Source organism: Geotrypetes seraphini, chromosome 2 (assembly GCF_902459505.1).
Source record: "Geotrypetes seraphini chromosome 2, aGeoSer1.1, whole genome shotgun sequence".
NCBI lineage: Eukaryota > Metazoa > Chordata > Amphibia > Gymnophiona > Dermophiidae > Geotrypetes > Geotrypetes seraphini.
In genome coordinates, this window is record NC_047085.1 from 517,475,981 (window position 1) to 517,489,983 (window position 14,003).

General features: G+C 41.9%; 1 protein-coding gene across 1 annotated transcript in view; it reads right to left on the reverse strand.

The window, feature by feature from the left end:
* Positions 1–5,084: 5,084 nt before the first annotated feature.
* Positions 5,085–14,003, reverse strand: part of LOC117355019 — a 287,124-nt gene continuing 278,205 nt past the window's right edge. The window contains exon 13 of the mRNA XM_033932966.1: positions 5,085–7,222. Coding sequence (XP_033788857.1) covers positions 5,958–7,222 — 1,265 coding nt within the window. The 3' untranslated portion in view covers positions 5,085–5,957. The remainder of the gene's footprint in view (positions 7,223–14,003) is intronic.

Genomic DNA, 14,003 nt, shown 5'->3' on the forward strand with positions numbered 1-14,003 from the left:
GCTTGGCCAATTGAAGTTATGGGCTTTCTGTTTGCTTTGAAGAATGAGCTGATTGTAGCAATGTTTCATGAGAAAGAATGTTATTTAGAGCAAGGAATCGACCTCTCTCAAATAATGTCTGTGGGATGCCCAGAGAAAGCTGATTGGATGACCTAAATAGCATGTATCGTGCTAAAGCCTTTCTGGAGCTTAAACCACATCTATTTGAAGCCTATAAGGAGCTCAAAGTCCTATGCTTTACACTTCTTATAGGAGCTAATGATACCATTGCTATACAAGTTTCTGTTCTTATGTTCTTAATAACAAATCAGTAAAAACCACCTTTTTATATATAACATCGTAGGGACGTCTATATGGAGTTTTTGGGAACACGTGCCTAATACACGCTTAGTGCATTAGAGACGTCTATACGATGCCTATGTAGCGCCTAAGTAATGCTGATTGACACTTGTGGCACAAGGATGCCTAAAGTTAGGCGCAGTTTACAGAATCGGGACCAATATGTCTTAAGCGCATTTGACTATGAACTAGAGAATGACACGGTGGCGGTTTACCCGTGGCCACCGCATTTTAGCCGCGGGTCACCCGCTGAAAACGGGGAAGAAAACTAGCAGTTGCTGCGGCGACGGGGACAAGGCCATTCACCGCCCGCGGGGCGGTGAATGGTCTTGTCTCCGCAGTGAGGTATCAAGGATCGCGCGGTCCCCGCAGCCACCGCCCGCGCGTGCACGGATTTTTGAACACGTGCGGCTCGGAAAAAAGGAAGCCGGAAAACTCGAAATTTAAGGTGAGGTGGAGGGAGGGAGCTGGCTAAATGCACGGCTTTTTGAACGCGTGCGGCTAGGGAAAAAGGAAGCCGGCAAACTCGGAACGAATATAAGGTGAGGTGGAGGGAGGGTGGGGGCTGCTGGACCATTCTTCATTACTTTGCCATACTAATTCCATTCTATGTTAGGTGCCACGGACTCAGATTCGAATCCTAGCGATGATGAGTTAAAGATCCCCAAAGAAGCCAACTTCTAAATCCAGTGGTTAGAGCTACACTACACTCCTTGTGACCCTGGGCAAGTCACTTAATCCCTATTGCTTCTGACACAATGGGCAGTTCCAAAGACCAAGACTGGCCAGTGTCAAAGACAGGATGCTGAGCTTGATAGACCCTTAGTCTCCACTGTTTTTAGTGATCAACAAAGTTCTATGTTTCTATAATCACCCTAATTCTGTTATCATTGGACTAGATATTCAAAATGATTTAAATGGCCAGGACAGGCTCCTGGCTGTTCAAATCATCTGTCCAGGGCTAACCAGGCATTTTCAATCTTCATGTTCAGCCCAAATGGTGTCACACAATTCAGCAAAAATACCCAATGTTGTTCCTCATAATTTAAATATTGCTCATAGAAGGAACAACATTGGGTATTTTTGCAAATGGAAGTTGGAGGGTTAATTCCCTTGAAACAGCCAATTGAGTGAAACATGAATTCATGCTGGGACACAAGACAGGTTGAATTTGTTTTGAATTTAAAAAGAAAAATGATCAATGAAGAATACTATAATGGCAAGAAAATATAATGATAAAACAGCAACTAATTTTGCCTATTTTTATATATTACAAAAGTACTACATAAGGTGAATGTCCATTTTGCTGTCTGTTGTTCTGCTGAGCACTGGCATTGAAACAGCAAAATGCATTTATTGCATACTTGTCCTCTGTCGGAAACATTATGGTGGTATATTAGTTGTGTTAATAAAAATTTATAAACAAAGCCCTGCCAGCTAAACATCTCTTTCTCTAGTTCAGCAGCAGGAACTTTGATTTATAAGAATGGAATACGCTAAATATTAGAGTACTAAGGCTTATATGGATGCTGCGGGGACGGTGACGGGGCGGTGAATGGGATGGCAGTGGCGGTGACGGGGCGGTGAAAGGGATGGCAGTGACGGTGACGGGGCGGTGAATGGAATGGCGGTGACGGGGCGGTGCAGAGGATGGTGGGCCGGGGACGGGACGGTGACGGGGACAGATTTTTTCCCCGTGTCATTCTCTACTATGAACCTACTGAAAACACAATAAGGACCTACTACCACCCATTTACCTTACGCTAGAAGATCCTGCGTGCTATTTTTTGGTGACAGGACAAAAACGCGCGGGACAAATATGCGCTGACATTTCCAACAGTGTTTGCGCTGCCGTGTAGGGGGGGTTACACCTCCCATATTATTCAGAAAACTTAACTTTTCCCCTAAAAAATAGGTAAAAGTTGTTTCCTCTATAATGGGTGGGTTACAACCCCCCAAAACCACCCCCAATGGCAGCGCCAACACTATTAAGTAAACTGGTGTAGTTCCCCTCCAACACCCTCTGTCGGAGCCCTTTAAAAAAACCTTTTAGAGTGGCGCGCTGAAGTCTTGCGCTCAATTGTCTGCTCTGAATGTCGGTGCGCGTTTGGATTATGAACCCTATTGTCTTGTTAACACAATCACGTGCACGTTCACCTAAACGAATCACACCCATGTTCACATAAACGTGACTGTGTTTTGCAAATGCATTTTTATTCACTATGATTATCTAGCCTCGTCGTGCGCACTTGTCTTGTGATATATAGTCCTACACGCTATTGTCTTGTGTTCAGTTGTCTTGCTCGTGCATTTTACTATGAACCATTCACGCTCAATTGTCTTGTGCTCAGACGTCTTGTGCTCACTTGTCTACACGCATTTGTCTATGAACCATTCCATGCTACCGATCCAGGGCAAGCAGTGGCTTCCCCCATATCTTTCTCAATAAGACCATGGACTTTTTCCTCTAGAAAATTGTCCAAACCTTCCTTAAAACCAGCTACGCTAACTGCTCTTACCACAACCTCTGGCAATATGTTCCACAGCTTAACTATTTTCTGAGTGAAAAAATATTTCCTCCTATTGGTTTTAAAAGTATTTCCCTGTAACTTCGAGTGTTCCCTAGTCTTTGTAGTTTTTGTACAGAGTGAAAAATCGAACCATTTGTACCGGATTTGTAGACTTCAATCAGCCGTCGCTTTTCCAAGCTGAAGAGCCATAATCTTTTTTGCCTTTTCTCATAAAAGAGGAGTTCCATCCCCTTTATCATCTTGGTTGCTCTTCTTTGAACCTTTTCTAGTGCTGTTATATCTTTCTTGAGATGAGACCAGAATTGAACACAATACTCCAGGAGCGATACTGTGGCATTATCAGATTCTTTGTCTTGTTAACCATCTCTTTTTTAATAATTCTCAACACCCTGTTTGGTTTCCTGACTGCTGGATGCCCAATCTTCCAATCTCCTAAGATCTGCCTGCAATTTTTCATAATCTGCATGCATTTTAACAACTTTGTACAGTTTAGTGTCATCTTCAAATTTAATAAACTCATTCGTCGTTCCAAATTGCTGATCGTTTATAAATAAGTTAAATAGCACCAGTCCCAGTACAGATCCATGCAGAACTCCACTGTTTACTCTCCTTCATTGAGAAAAATGACTATTTAACCTTACCCTGCTTTCTATCCAATAGCCAATTTTTAATCCATAGCTGAACTTTGCCACCTATCTAATGACTTTTAATTTTCTCAGGAGCCTCTCATGGGGAACTTTGTTCAAAGCTTTCTGAAAATCTAGATACAATACATCAACAAGCTTACCTTTATCCACATGTTTTATTCAGACCTTCAAAGAAGTTGAAATTGGTGAGGCAAGATTTCCCTCGGCTGAACCCATGCTGACTGTTTCATTAAATCATGTTTGTTTACGTGTTCATAACTGTTTCCACCATTTTGCCCGACACTATGTAAATTACCGGTGTGTAAATTCCCTGCCCTCCCTTGGAACCCTTTATAAAAATCAGCGTAACATTGGCCACCCTCCAATCTTCAGGTACTACAGACGATTTTAGCGACAGGCTACTGATCACTAACAGCAGGTCAGCAAATTCATGTTTGAGTTCTTTTGTATCCTGGGATGTATACCATCCGGTTCAGGTAATTTATCAGTTTTTAGCTTGTCAATTTGGCTTAGTACATCTTCTAGATTCACAGAGATTTTTTTCAGTTCCTCCGCATCATCACCCTTGAAAACCCTTTCCAGTTCAGGTACATCTCTTACATCTCCATCTGTAAAGACCGAAACAAATAATTCATTCAGTCTCTCCGCTATGGCCATATCCTCCCTGACTGTCCCTTTTGCTCCTTGATCATCCAATGGTCCCACGGATTCCTTCACAGGTTTTCTGCTTCTGATGTATCTAAAAAATTGTTATGTGTTTTTGCCTCTTTTGCAAGTTTCTCTTCATATTCTTTCTTAACTGTGTTTATCAATGCTTTGCAGCTAACTTACCAGTGCTTGTGTCTCTTCTAATTGTCTTCATTCTTTAAAGGATATTTTTTGGCTCTAATAGACTCTTTAACTTCATCTTTTAACCATGCAGGCTCTCTTTAACTCTTCTTTCCATCTTTGCTAACATGTGGAATTCATCTGGTCTGGGCTTCCACGATGGTATTTTTAAATAACATCCACGCCTGATTTACAGGATTAATCTTTGCAATTGATCCTTTCAGCTTCTTTTTAACCATTTTCCTCATTTTATCATAGTCACACTTTTGAAAATTAAATTCCACCCCTTCTAACTGTAAACACTACCTGGCATCCTGATTGTCTGTCTTGTTTAGATCAGTGGTTCTCAACCCTGTCCTAGAGGACCACCAGCCAGTTGTTTTTTTGGGATAGCCCTAATGAATATGCATAAGAGAGATTTGCATACAATGGAAATGAAAGGCATGAAAATCTGCCCCCATGCATATTCTTTAGGACTATCCTGAAAACTTGACTGGTTGGTGGTCCCCCAGGACAGGGTTGGGAACCACTGTTTTAGATTGTAAGTTCATTTGACCAGGGACTGTCTCCTTTGTGACGCTGACGGTCAGATGAATCATGTTCTCAGGGATGAAAGACAAAAGGCAGATGAGGAATGCTACCATGATTGACTGGCCATAATATCAACACTGTGTCACTTTCAAGGCCTTTATAGCTAACTCTGATGCTTAGAAAGTCCCTGGAACCAAGACTGCAGGGTATACATAATATAAAACAAAGAACTTCGTCATCAAATCCAAGCTGAAATGCGCATTCATCCTTGATTTGGTTTCAAATAAAGATATCAATGCATTTTCAGATGAAACCAAAAATTTTCTGCTGGCTTGTGGATGTCGTTTACCCTCAACTAATACAAAACACAGCAATAAAAGTTATTACTAACTCAAAAAAATCTGATCACGTTACTCCTTTGTTGAAAAATGTCCACTGGCTCCCCATTCATCATCGTATCATTTATAAAATCGCTCTCCTCACCTTAAAGACCCGGCAGACAAATGAACCAGCATTTATTGACAGACAACTTATTCTACATGACTCTCCTAGAATTTTAAGATCCTCATCACAATTTACCCTTAACGTTCCATCTCTAAAAATAATTGGTACTCGTCGACCATACATCTTCTCCGTAACAGCACCCACAAATTGGAACTCACTACTTTCACAGTTAAGAGTAGAACAAAACTTGGCTAAATTTAAGAGCAGCTTAAAATGCTTCCTTTTTAAAGATGCATAAGATTAATTTATCGTACTCAATTTTGATATATCTCATACAATTTTAAATCTTTTTTTAATTTCTTATAAATTTTAAAATTTTCCCCATCCTTTCCCCTCGTTTCCCTTTGTTTTTTACTTTTAATAAAATTGAACTTTTCTTCTATACTTCCCTTTTGTTCAATTCCCTTTCCCACCTTTGTATGTTGTCCTTGTACTGTCTGCCCTAGCATTGTCTTTACCCATTATTTTATTTCTGATTTTAATTGTACAACACTTTGAAAAATATTGTAAATATACTGTTTGTGCTGATCTCCTCTCTGAGCACACAGATACACTGCTAACGATACTGCCCCTAGGCTTACTTTACTGTGTGAATCACTTTGTGTCTTTTTAGAGCTGAAAGCTGAGTGAAGCTTTTATTACACTCACTACATGTAAATGGTTTGTGTCCCGTGTGGATCTTTTTGTGACTTTTTAGATTTGAAAGATTAGTAAAACTTTTATTACACTCAGTACATGTACATGGTTTGTGTCCTATGTGGATCATTTTGTGACTGTTTAAATTTGAAAGATTAGTAAAACTTTTATTACACTCAGTACATGTAAATGGCTTTTGTCCTGTGTGGATCATTTTGTGTCTTTTTAGAATTGAAAGCTGAGTGAAGCTTTTATTACACTCAGAACATGTAAATGGCTTGTATCCTGTGTGGACCATTTCATGTCTTTTTAGAGTTGAAAGCCAAGTGAAGCTTTTATTACACTCAGTACATGTAAATGGCTTTTGTCCTGTGTGGATCATTTCATGACTTTTTAGATTTGAAAGCAGAGTAAAGCTTTTATTACACTCAGTACATGTAAATGGCCTTTGTCCTGTGTGGATCATTTTGTGACTTTTTAGATTTGAAAGCAGAGTAAAGCTTTTATTACACTCAGTACATGTAAATGGCTTTTGTCCTGTGTGGATCATTTTGTGACTTTTTAGAGTTGAAAGCCGAGTGAAGCTTTTATTACACTCAGTACATGTAAATGGCTTTTGTCCTGTGTGGATCATTTTGTGACTTTTTAGATTTGAAAGCAGAGTAAAGCTTTTATTACACTCAGTACATGTAAATGGCTTTTGTCCTGTGTGGATCATTTTGTGACTTTTTAGAGCTGAAAGCCGAGTGAAGTTTTTATTACACTCGGTACATGTAAATGGTGTGACTGCTTTGGGGGTCTGTTGCTGGATTTTTAGAGTTGAAAGTCGAGTGAAGCTTTTATTATGCTCAGTAGATGGAAATGGTTTCTTATTTTTATGACCCCTTTTGTGCATCTGGAGTTCTTTCTGGTCTGTTTTTCTTTTCCTCTTGCCACTATTATTAATTTGGGAGGGTCTCTGGTTCTCAGGTCTGTTACTGAGCTCCCTGTCATTTCTCTCACAGGAAGGGCCTCTATCTGTTGAGTCTTCTGCAGGGTCTGTCTGTTCCTTTGATTCCTGCTTACAATTATTTGTGTTAATAATTTCAGGCATCTGGGAAATATTCTCACAGACGTTTTCTGACTGTGTTTGGATTTCCTCCATTTCCACAGGACCTTGTCCTTGATTCTCAATTCTCTTCCAGTCATGTCGGTTCTGATGATCTGCTAGATATAAACAGAAGATATTTCTCATGAGTTAGAAAACAGCAGTGATTTCTAAGATAGTCGTTTAACCTGTGTATAATGAGGAAAGATAGATGTTCCAGAAAGATTTTACATTTGTGGCTTGAGAATTGGTCAGTTTTCTACTTGCAAAGCATTTTTTCAAACATTTTTCTCTAGACAGTGCTAATTTGTGAGGGTTCCTTGGCAATGGCAGTGTGGAGAGTTAAGGGAGTCAATTCTCTCTAGGGCACCAAATATCTGATTGCTCTATAGATTTTGCATGTAGGTATAAGAATCACCTATAGCCCACTCGTGCATCACCTATTTGCACACCACCCACTTGCACGCAATAACTCTTAGGCATTATCTTATGGAATAGCACTGAAGTGCATTTCTGAGCAGTCCTGCCAAATCACCTCCGTTGTGGCACGTAACTTCTGTTTTAGCATGAATGTTACATGCCAAAGTGGCATTTATGTGTGCAATCTGTTTTATTAAAGTCATCAAAAGCAACAGCCATCAAATACAATGCGGGCATGTCACAAATTCAATCAACTGTTACAAGTGAAAACCATTAATCCCACCACCTCCCTCTACCCCGCCCTAGAATTGAATAGAAAACCAGTGTTATTGAACCAAGAAAATAAATAACAGGGAAAAGAATACGAGACAGAGCAATAATTCAATAATTATACATCAGCAATTCCAAATACCCCTCCCCCCCACTGGAATAATTCAAGAGGTAAAGCAAAGAAATCCAACAGCACAAACCTACCCAATAGGAGAAGCCCCAAGAGGATCAACGCAGGACAAGAAGTCAGGGCCCTGGACTCTGATGGGTTCTGGGAGAAACAATACGGGACTTCCCCCTCCCACCCTCCACCCATGTCAGAGAGCTACTAGACAACAAACAAATCAAATATAAAAAATAAAAAGGGGGGGAGGGACTAGAAGGACATGAGGAATGGCCAGAAGAGCCACAGCAGCAGGAAAGAAACTCGGGGTCGCCAACCCCCCACAGCTCCAGGCTGATCAAACCTTTAAAGTATTAAGTATTAAACTGCAAATACGGGGAGACAAGGAATATATACAAGGTCCCCAAACCTGCACAAAAATTTTACATTGTTGTAAAGAAGCATACACCCGTTCCTTCTCAAGCTACATCAGAGCATGTAGCCAGTTATGCCAAGCCCAATAAGAGGAAGAGCGATCAAAGACCCATTCTCCCAAAATAACCTTCTTAGCCATCAACCTGGACTTGCGCAAAAACAACCTGCCCACCCCAGGTGGGAGCCGAAAAGCTTCAAATTTATCCAATAAGAATTCCACTGGGGTAACTGGCCTAATAAACTTTCTAAATAACAAATCACTCGCCTACAAAAGGACTTAACCACGAGGCAACTCCAAAAAGCATGAAAAAGGTCTTGGAGGCAGTTTTACATTTTTCATACTAATCCGAGTCCGCCAAACCAGAATGATATAATTGAACCCGCGTAAAATACGCATGATGTAAGACCCGGAATTGACACTCCCAGAGATCCAAGATATAGAGAGGGACGGGATCTGATTAATAAGACAACCTATATTAAGATCAGTCGGCAACAGCCCCATTCCGGAGCCCAACGATTACACAAGGCCTCCCAAGACCTCAGCATCACCAGAGAGCAGAGAGCCTTGTGGAGTGCCGAAACAGAAAGACAATATTGGGAGGGAGGCAATATTGAAGAATTTTTGAATTACAAAGAACAGCGATGGATCTATACCTTAAATACAGTGACCCCACAAGGTTTAAATGCAGAGTTAGAATGGGGCTCCCTAATGTAACATGTTGTCTGAGTGAGGAGGTAGCCAAAAAATTGGGCTCTTCTTTGTTATTGATATTAATGAAATAAATGTGGTTACGATCGGAGAACCTGCTGACGCGGCACTAACGTGATGACGTAGTCGCGTTAAAGGCAGGCTCCGCTCTATTTAACATTTGAGTAAGAACGCCGCCGCCATATCTGAGGACAAAGTGGTCACAGGTTGACGGCTGAATTTATAGGTGAGTGAGAGATGTTTGACAGCATAGCTTAAAATAATTACAGCCATGTCTGTCTTTTTTCAGGGTAATGCTGATAGCTTTTGTTCTGTTTTAGGGGCAAAGCCTTGATAAAGCTCTAGCAGCGAAAACATGTCGGCGTGATGTTTCCCCTAGCCAGAGACCACAAGTTGCAAGTTAAGTACATGCTTAAGTACATGCTTATAAGTTAAATAAGTAAAATAAATTATACAAAAGCTAATATATTAAAAATTAAAAACGGATATTAAAAATTAAGGAACCGATGAGGAGCTGGCACATAAAGCTTAGAGCAATGAAATCCAATTGAGCTCTGAGTGGTGGCGCTGAGGTTCTAAATAAGTTAGAAAGTGAAGGGATGCAAGTTAACTGATGGAAAGTTATACTATCGGTTGGAATTATTGGTTGATAGTTGAAGCTCCCTTTTATTCATAGTTAAAGCTGTGCACTAGAGGAAACAGAAAGACCAGCATCTTTGAATTGGGCAAAGAAAGTTCGGAGTTTAATCCAGGTTCCCACTGTAAGACCTTTCCCGACAATGATCTAGTTGCAGATATACAAAGAAGTCCGTGGCCCGAATCCCATCTCGGAGTTGAAAATCCCACCAAGGCATAAGGACACCATCAGATCGAAGTACATGTTCCAACAGAGTCAATCCCAACTGCGTCCAACGCTGAAATGGTGAAGAAGTTAAGCCCAGGGAAAACAAAAGATTGCCCTGGATAGGTAATTTATCAGACACCTCCGGCTGCCCTCCCAGGACCTTCCAAATATCACGAAGAGAATCCAGGAGCAAACTAGAGCGTAAAAGTAAGGGGAGAGAAGAACACGGACAATGAAGCAATGAATTAAAATGCAAAGGATGATAAAAGGCTCGCTCATACTCAAAACAGGTATATTCATCCTGCTCCAGAATCCAGACACCAAGATAACGAAGTAAACAAGCTTGATTATACCTCTGGAGATCAGGGACACCCATACCCCCACCTGACCAAGACCCTAACAAATACAGAAAGGCCATTCGAGGTATTTTCCCGCCCCATAAAAATTTAGTCAAAAGCCGATAGAGCAGGCATATATTTATTTATTCATTCATTCATTTAGCCCGTCCTCCCAAAGGAGCCCAGAAAGCAGTTACTTACCGTAACAGTTGTTATCCAGGGACAGCAGACAGCTATTCTCACAAATGGGTGACGTCATCCAACGGAGCCTCGATGTGGACGCCTCACAAGCAGACTTGCTTAAAGAAACTTGAAGTTTCGAGTCGCCCTCACCGCGCAAGTGCGAGTGCCCTCCCGCTCAGCGCAGGGCGCGTCTCCTCAGTTCAGATAGCTAGCAGAGAAGCCAACCAGGGGAGGTGGGTGGGATGTGAGAATAGCTGCCTGCTGTCCCTGGATAACAACTGTTATGGTAAGTAACTGTGCTTTATCCCAGGACAAGCAGGCAGGTATTCTCATAAGTGGGTGACCTCCAAGCTAACCAAAATGTGATGGTGGGAGTATTGGCAACTTAGGAGAATAAATTTTGTAATACTGTTTAGCCAAACTGTCCATCCCATCTGGAGAAAGTATCCAGACAATAGTGAGAAGTGAAGGTATGAACCGAGGACCAAGTAGCAACTCTACAAATTTCCTCAATAGGTGTAGATCTGAGGAAAGCTACAGAAGCTGCCCTTGCTCTGACCTTTTGGGCTGTTAATTTACTATGTAGAGGTAATCCAGCCTGGGCATAGCAGAATGAGATACAAGCCGCCATCCAGTTGGAGATGGTACGCTTAGAGATAGGATGTCCCAACTTGTTCGGATCAAAGGAGACAAAAAGTTGAGGAGAATTCTGTGTGGTTTGGTGCGTTCCAAATAAAAAACCAAAGCACTTTTACAGTCTAGAGTATGAAGAGCAACTTCTCCAGAATGAGAATGAGGCTTTGGAAAAAACACTGGAAGAATAATGGATTGGTTGAGATGAAATTCCGAGACCACTTTAGGGAGGAATTTGGGATGAGTATGAAGAACCACCTTGTCATGATGGAACAGTGTAAAAGGTGGATCCGCAACCAATGCTTGTAGCTCACTGACTCTTCGAGTGGAAGTGAGGGCTATGAGAAACACCACTTTCCAAGTGAGATACTTGATATGAGCCTTGTCAATTGGTTCAAATGGAGGCTTCATCAGTTGAGCAAGAACAACATTGAGGTCCCAAACCACAGGAGGCGGTTTGAGAGGAGGGTTGACATTGAAAAGTCCTTTCATGAATCGGGAAACCACTGGATGAACAGAGAGGGGTTTCCCATCAATAGGCTGATGGAAAGCAGCAATTGTACTGAGATGGACTCGTATCAATGTAGACTTGAGGCCAGAATGAGAAGTGCAAAAGATAATCCAAAACTGAAGAAAAGGAGGAATGTTGAGGCTCCTTATGATGAGAAAAACACCAGGAAGAGAATCTAGTCCATTTTTGGTGATAGCATTGTCTAGTAGTAGGCTTCCATGAAGCTTCCAAAACATCCCTCACAGATTGAGAAAACTGGAGAGGAGCTATGTTGAGAGGAACCAAGCTGTCAGGTGTAGAGACTGCAGGTTGGGATGTAGCAGAGAACCCTAATGCTGTGTAAGCAGAGAAGGAAAAACTGGTAGAAGGTATGGCTCCCTGCTGCTGAGTTGAAGTAGAAGGGAGTACCAAGGTTGTCTGGGCCACCGAGGAGCAACCAGAATCATGGTGGCATGGTCAGTCCTCAGCTTCACCAGAGTCTTTTGAATGAGAGGAAATGGAGGAAACGCATATAGAAAGAGATTCGTCCAGTTCAGAAGAAAAGCATATGCCTCGAGGCGAAGAGGAGTGTAAATCCGGGAGCTACTGGGCCTCTGTATGTTGTCTAGCTGCCTGCAATAAATGCGAACACCTCAATCTGTCACTTTAACTTGTCACATAGAGTTTATTCTGTAAGTTAAGCTTGTAACTGAGGCAGTTTGTAGTTGTGGGGAGCTGCAAAGAGGTCTATCTGAGGCGTTCCCCACTGAGAGAAAATGTGATGAAGGGGTTTTTAATGGAGAGTCCATTCGTGAGGCTGCAGAAGACGACTCAAGTTTTCCACTAAGGCATTAGTTTTCCTTGAATTCAAGCAGGTAAAGTGCCCATAGAGGGAGGTTCAGGAGCTCGAGGCACACACATCTACTCTCTAGCTCAGCATCACGTGACTCTCAAAGTGGTATTTAATTATTGGCAGACTATACAAAACTAGAGGGAAGAGTTCTGAAGAGTGACAATATATTATAATCTGGGCTTACTGGGGAATTTCTTCTACAACCATGAAGTAATGACCCTGATCCAGAGTCCTATTGAAACATGGTCATTGTTGGGTCATGTTTATCTCCACTCTGACTCACAAGAACAGCCCGTGAATGAAGTACGAACACATATGATTGTTGTCAAACAACCTGCTTTGTCTGTTCATAATTACACTGGTTACCAATGGAGGCTAGAGTCCTATTCAAATTTGCCTGTATCTGTTTTAAATCAGGCTGGTCTGAGGAAGAAGGATTCCACTTTGTGCACAACTGGACGACATTTTGGGGGAAGAGCAAGCTATTCAGGAAGGACAAAATCCACCTCAGCAGAGACAGAATGAGGCTACTTGCAAGCAACATCAAGAGAGAAGTTGAGAAGCTTTTAAGCTAGGAAGAAGGGGAAAGCCGACCGAGAGAGAGAGTCAATTGTTCGGGAACCGGTATACCAGGAGGATACTGTACAGGAAGACAGAGGGGAAGACTCACCGGATCGCAGGCAAAACAGACTGAAAGGGACACAAGAGGGAAGGATAAGCAAGAAGGGAACAGACTGCAAACTCAAGGAGTCTTAGAAATAAGATGGGTGAATTAGAAGCTGTGGCACAAAAGGATCATGGGCATCAGGGACACATGGTGGACTGATGAAAATGTTTGGGACACAGTGCTACTGGGATACAAACTATACCGCAGAGACAGAGTGACTCAAAAAGGAGGAGGCATTGCTATATACGTCAAAGAGGGAATTGAATATACTGGAGAGAACATGCCACAACAGACGGATAAGTTAGAGTCTCTATGGGTCAAAATTCCAGGAACAAATGGACCGAAAACGAGTATCAGCATCTACTACCAACTCCCAGGGCAGTCCGAAGAAATTGAAGGAGAAATGACGACTGAGATTAAACGCAACTGCAAGGGAGGCAACGCAGTTATCATGGGCGACTTCAACTATCCGGAGATAGACTGGAACCTAGGCACCTCCGGTTGCGCTAGAGAGACCGATTTCCTGGATGCTGTAGGCGATTGTTTCCTGGAACAACCTGTCAAGGAAACTCAATTCTGGACTTAATTCTAAATGGACTGCGAGGACCGACGCAAGGTATAGAAGTAGTAGGGACGCTGGGAAACAGTGATCACAATATGATCCACTTCGACCTGGATGCAGGGGTGAAACATCAGTCCAGAACGACGGCCACGGCAATGAACTTACGAAAAGGGAAATACAAAGGGATGAGACGCATAGTGGGGAAGAAGATTAAGAAGAGGATGAACACTGTAAAAACGCTAGAGCAAGCTTGGTCCCTTTTTAAGGATACAGTCACTGAGTAGCAAAATCTATATATACCATGTATCAACAAGAGATCAAAGAAGAAAAAGAACAAAGAACCGGCGTGGCTCACTGTAAAGGAAAAGGAAGTGATCAGAGCAAAAAAAAAAA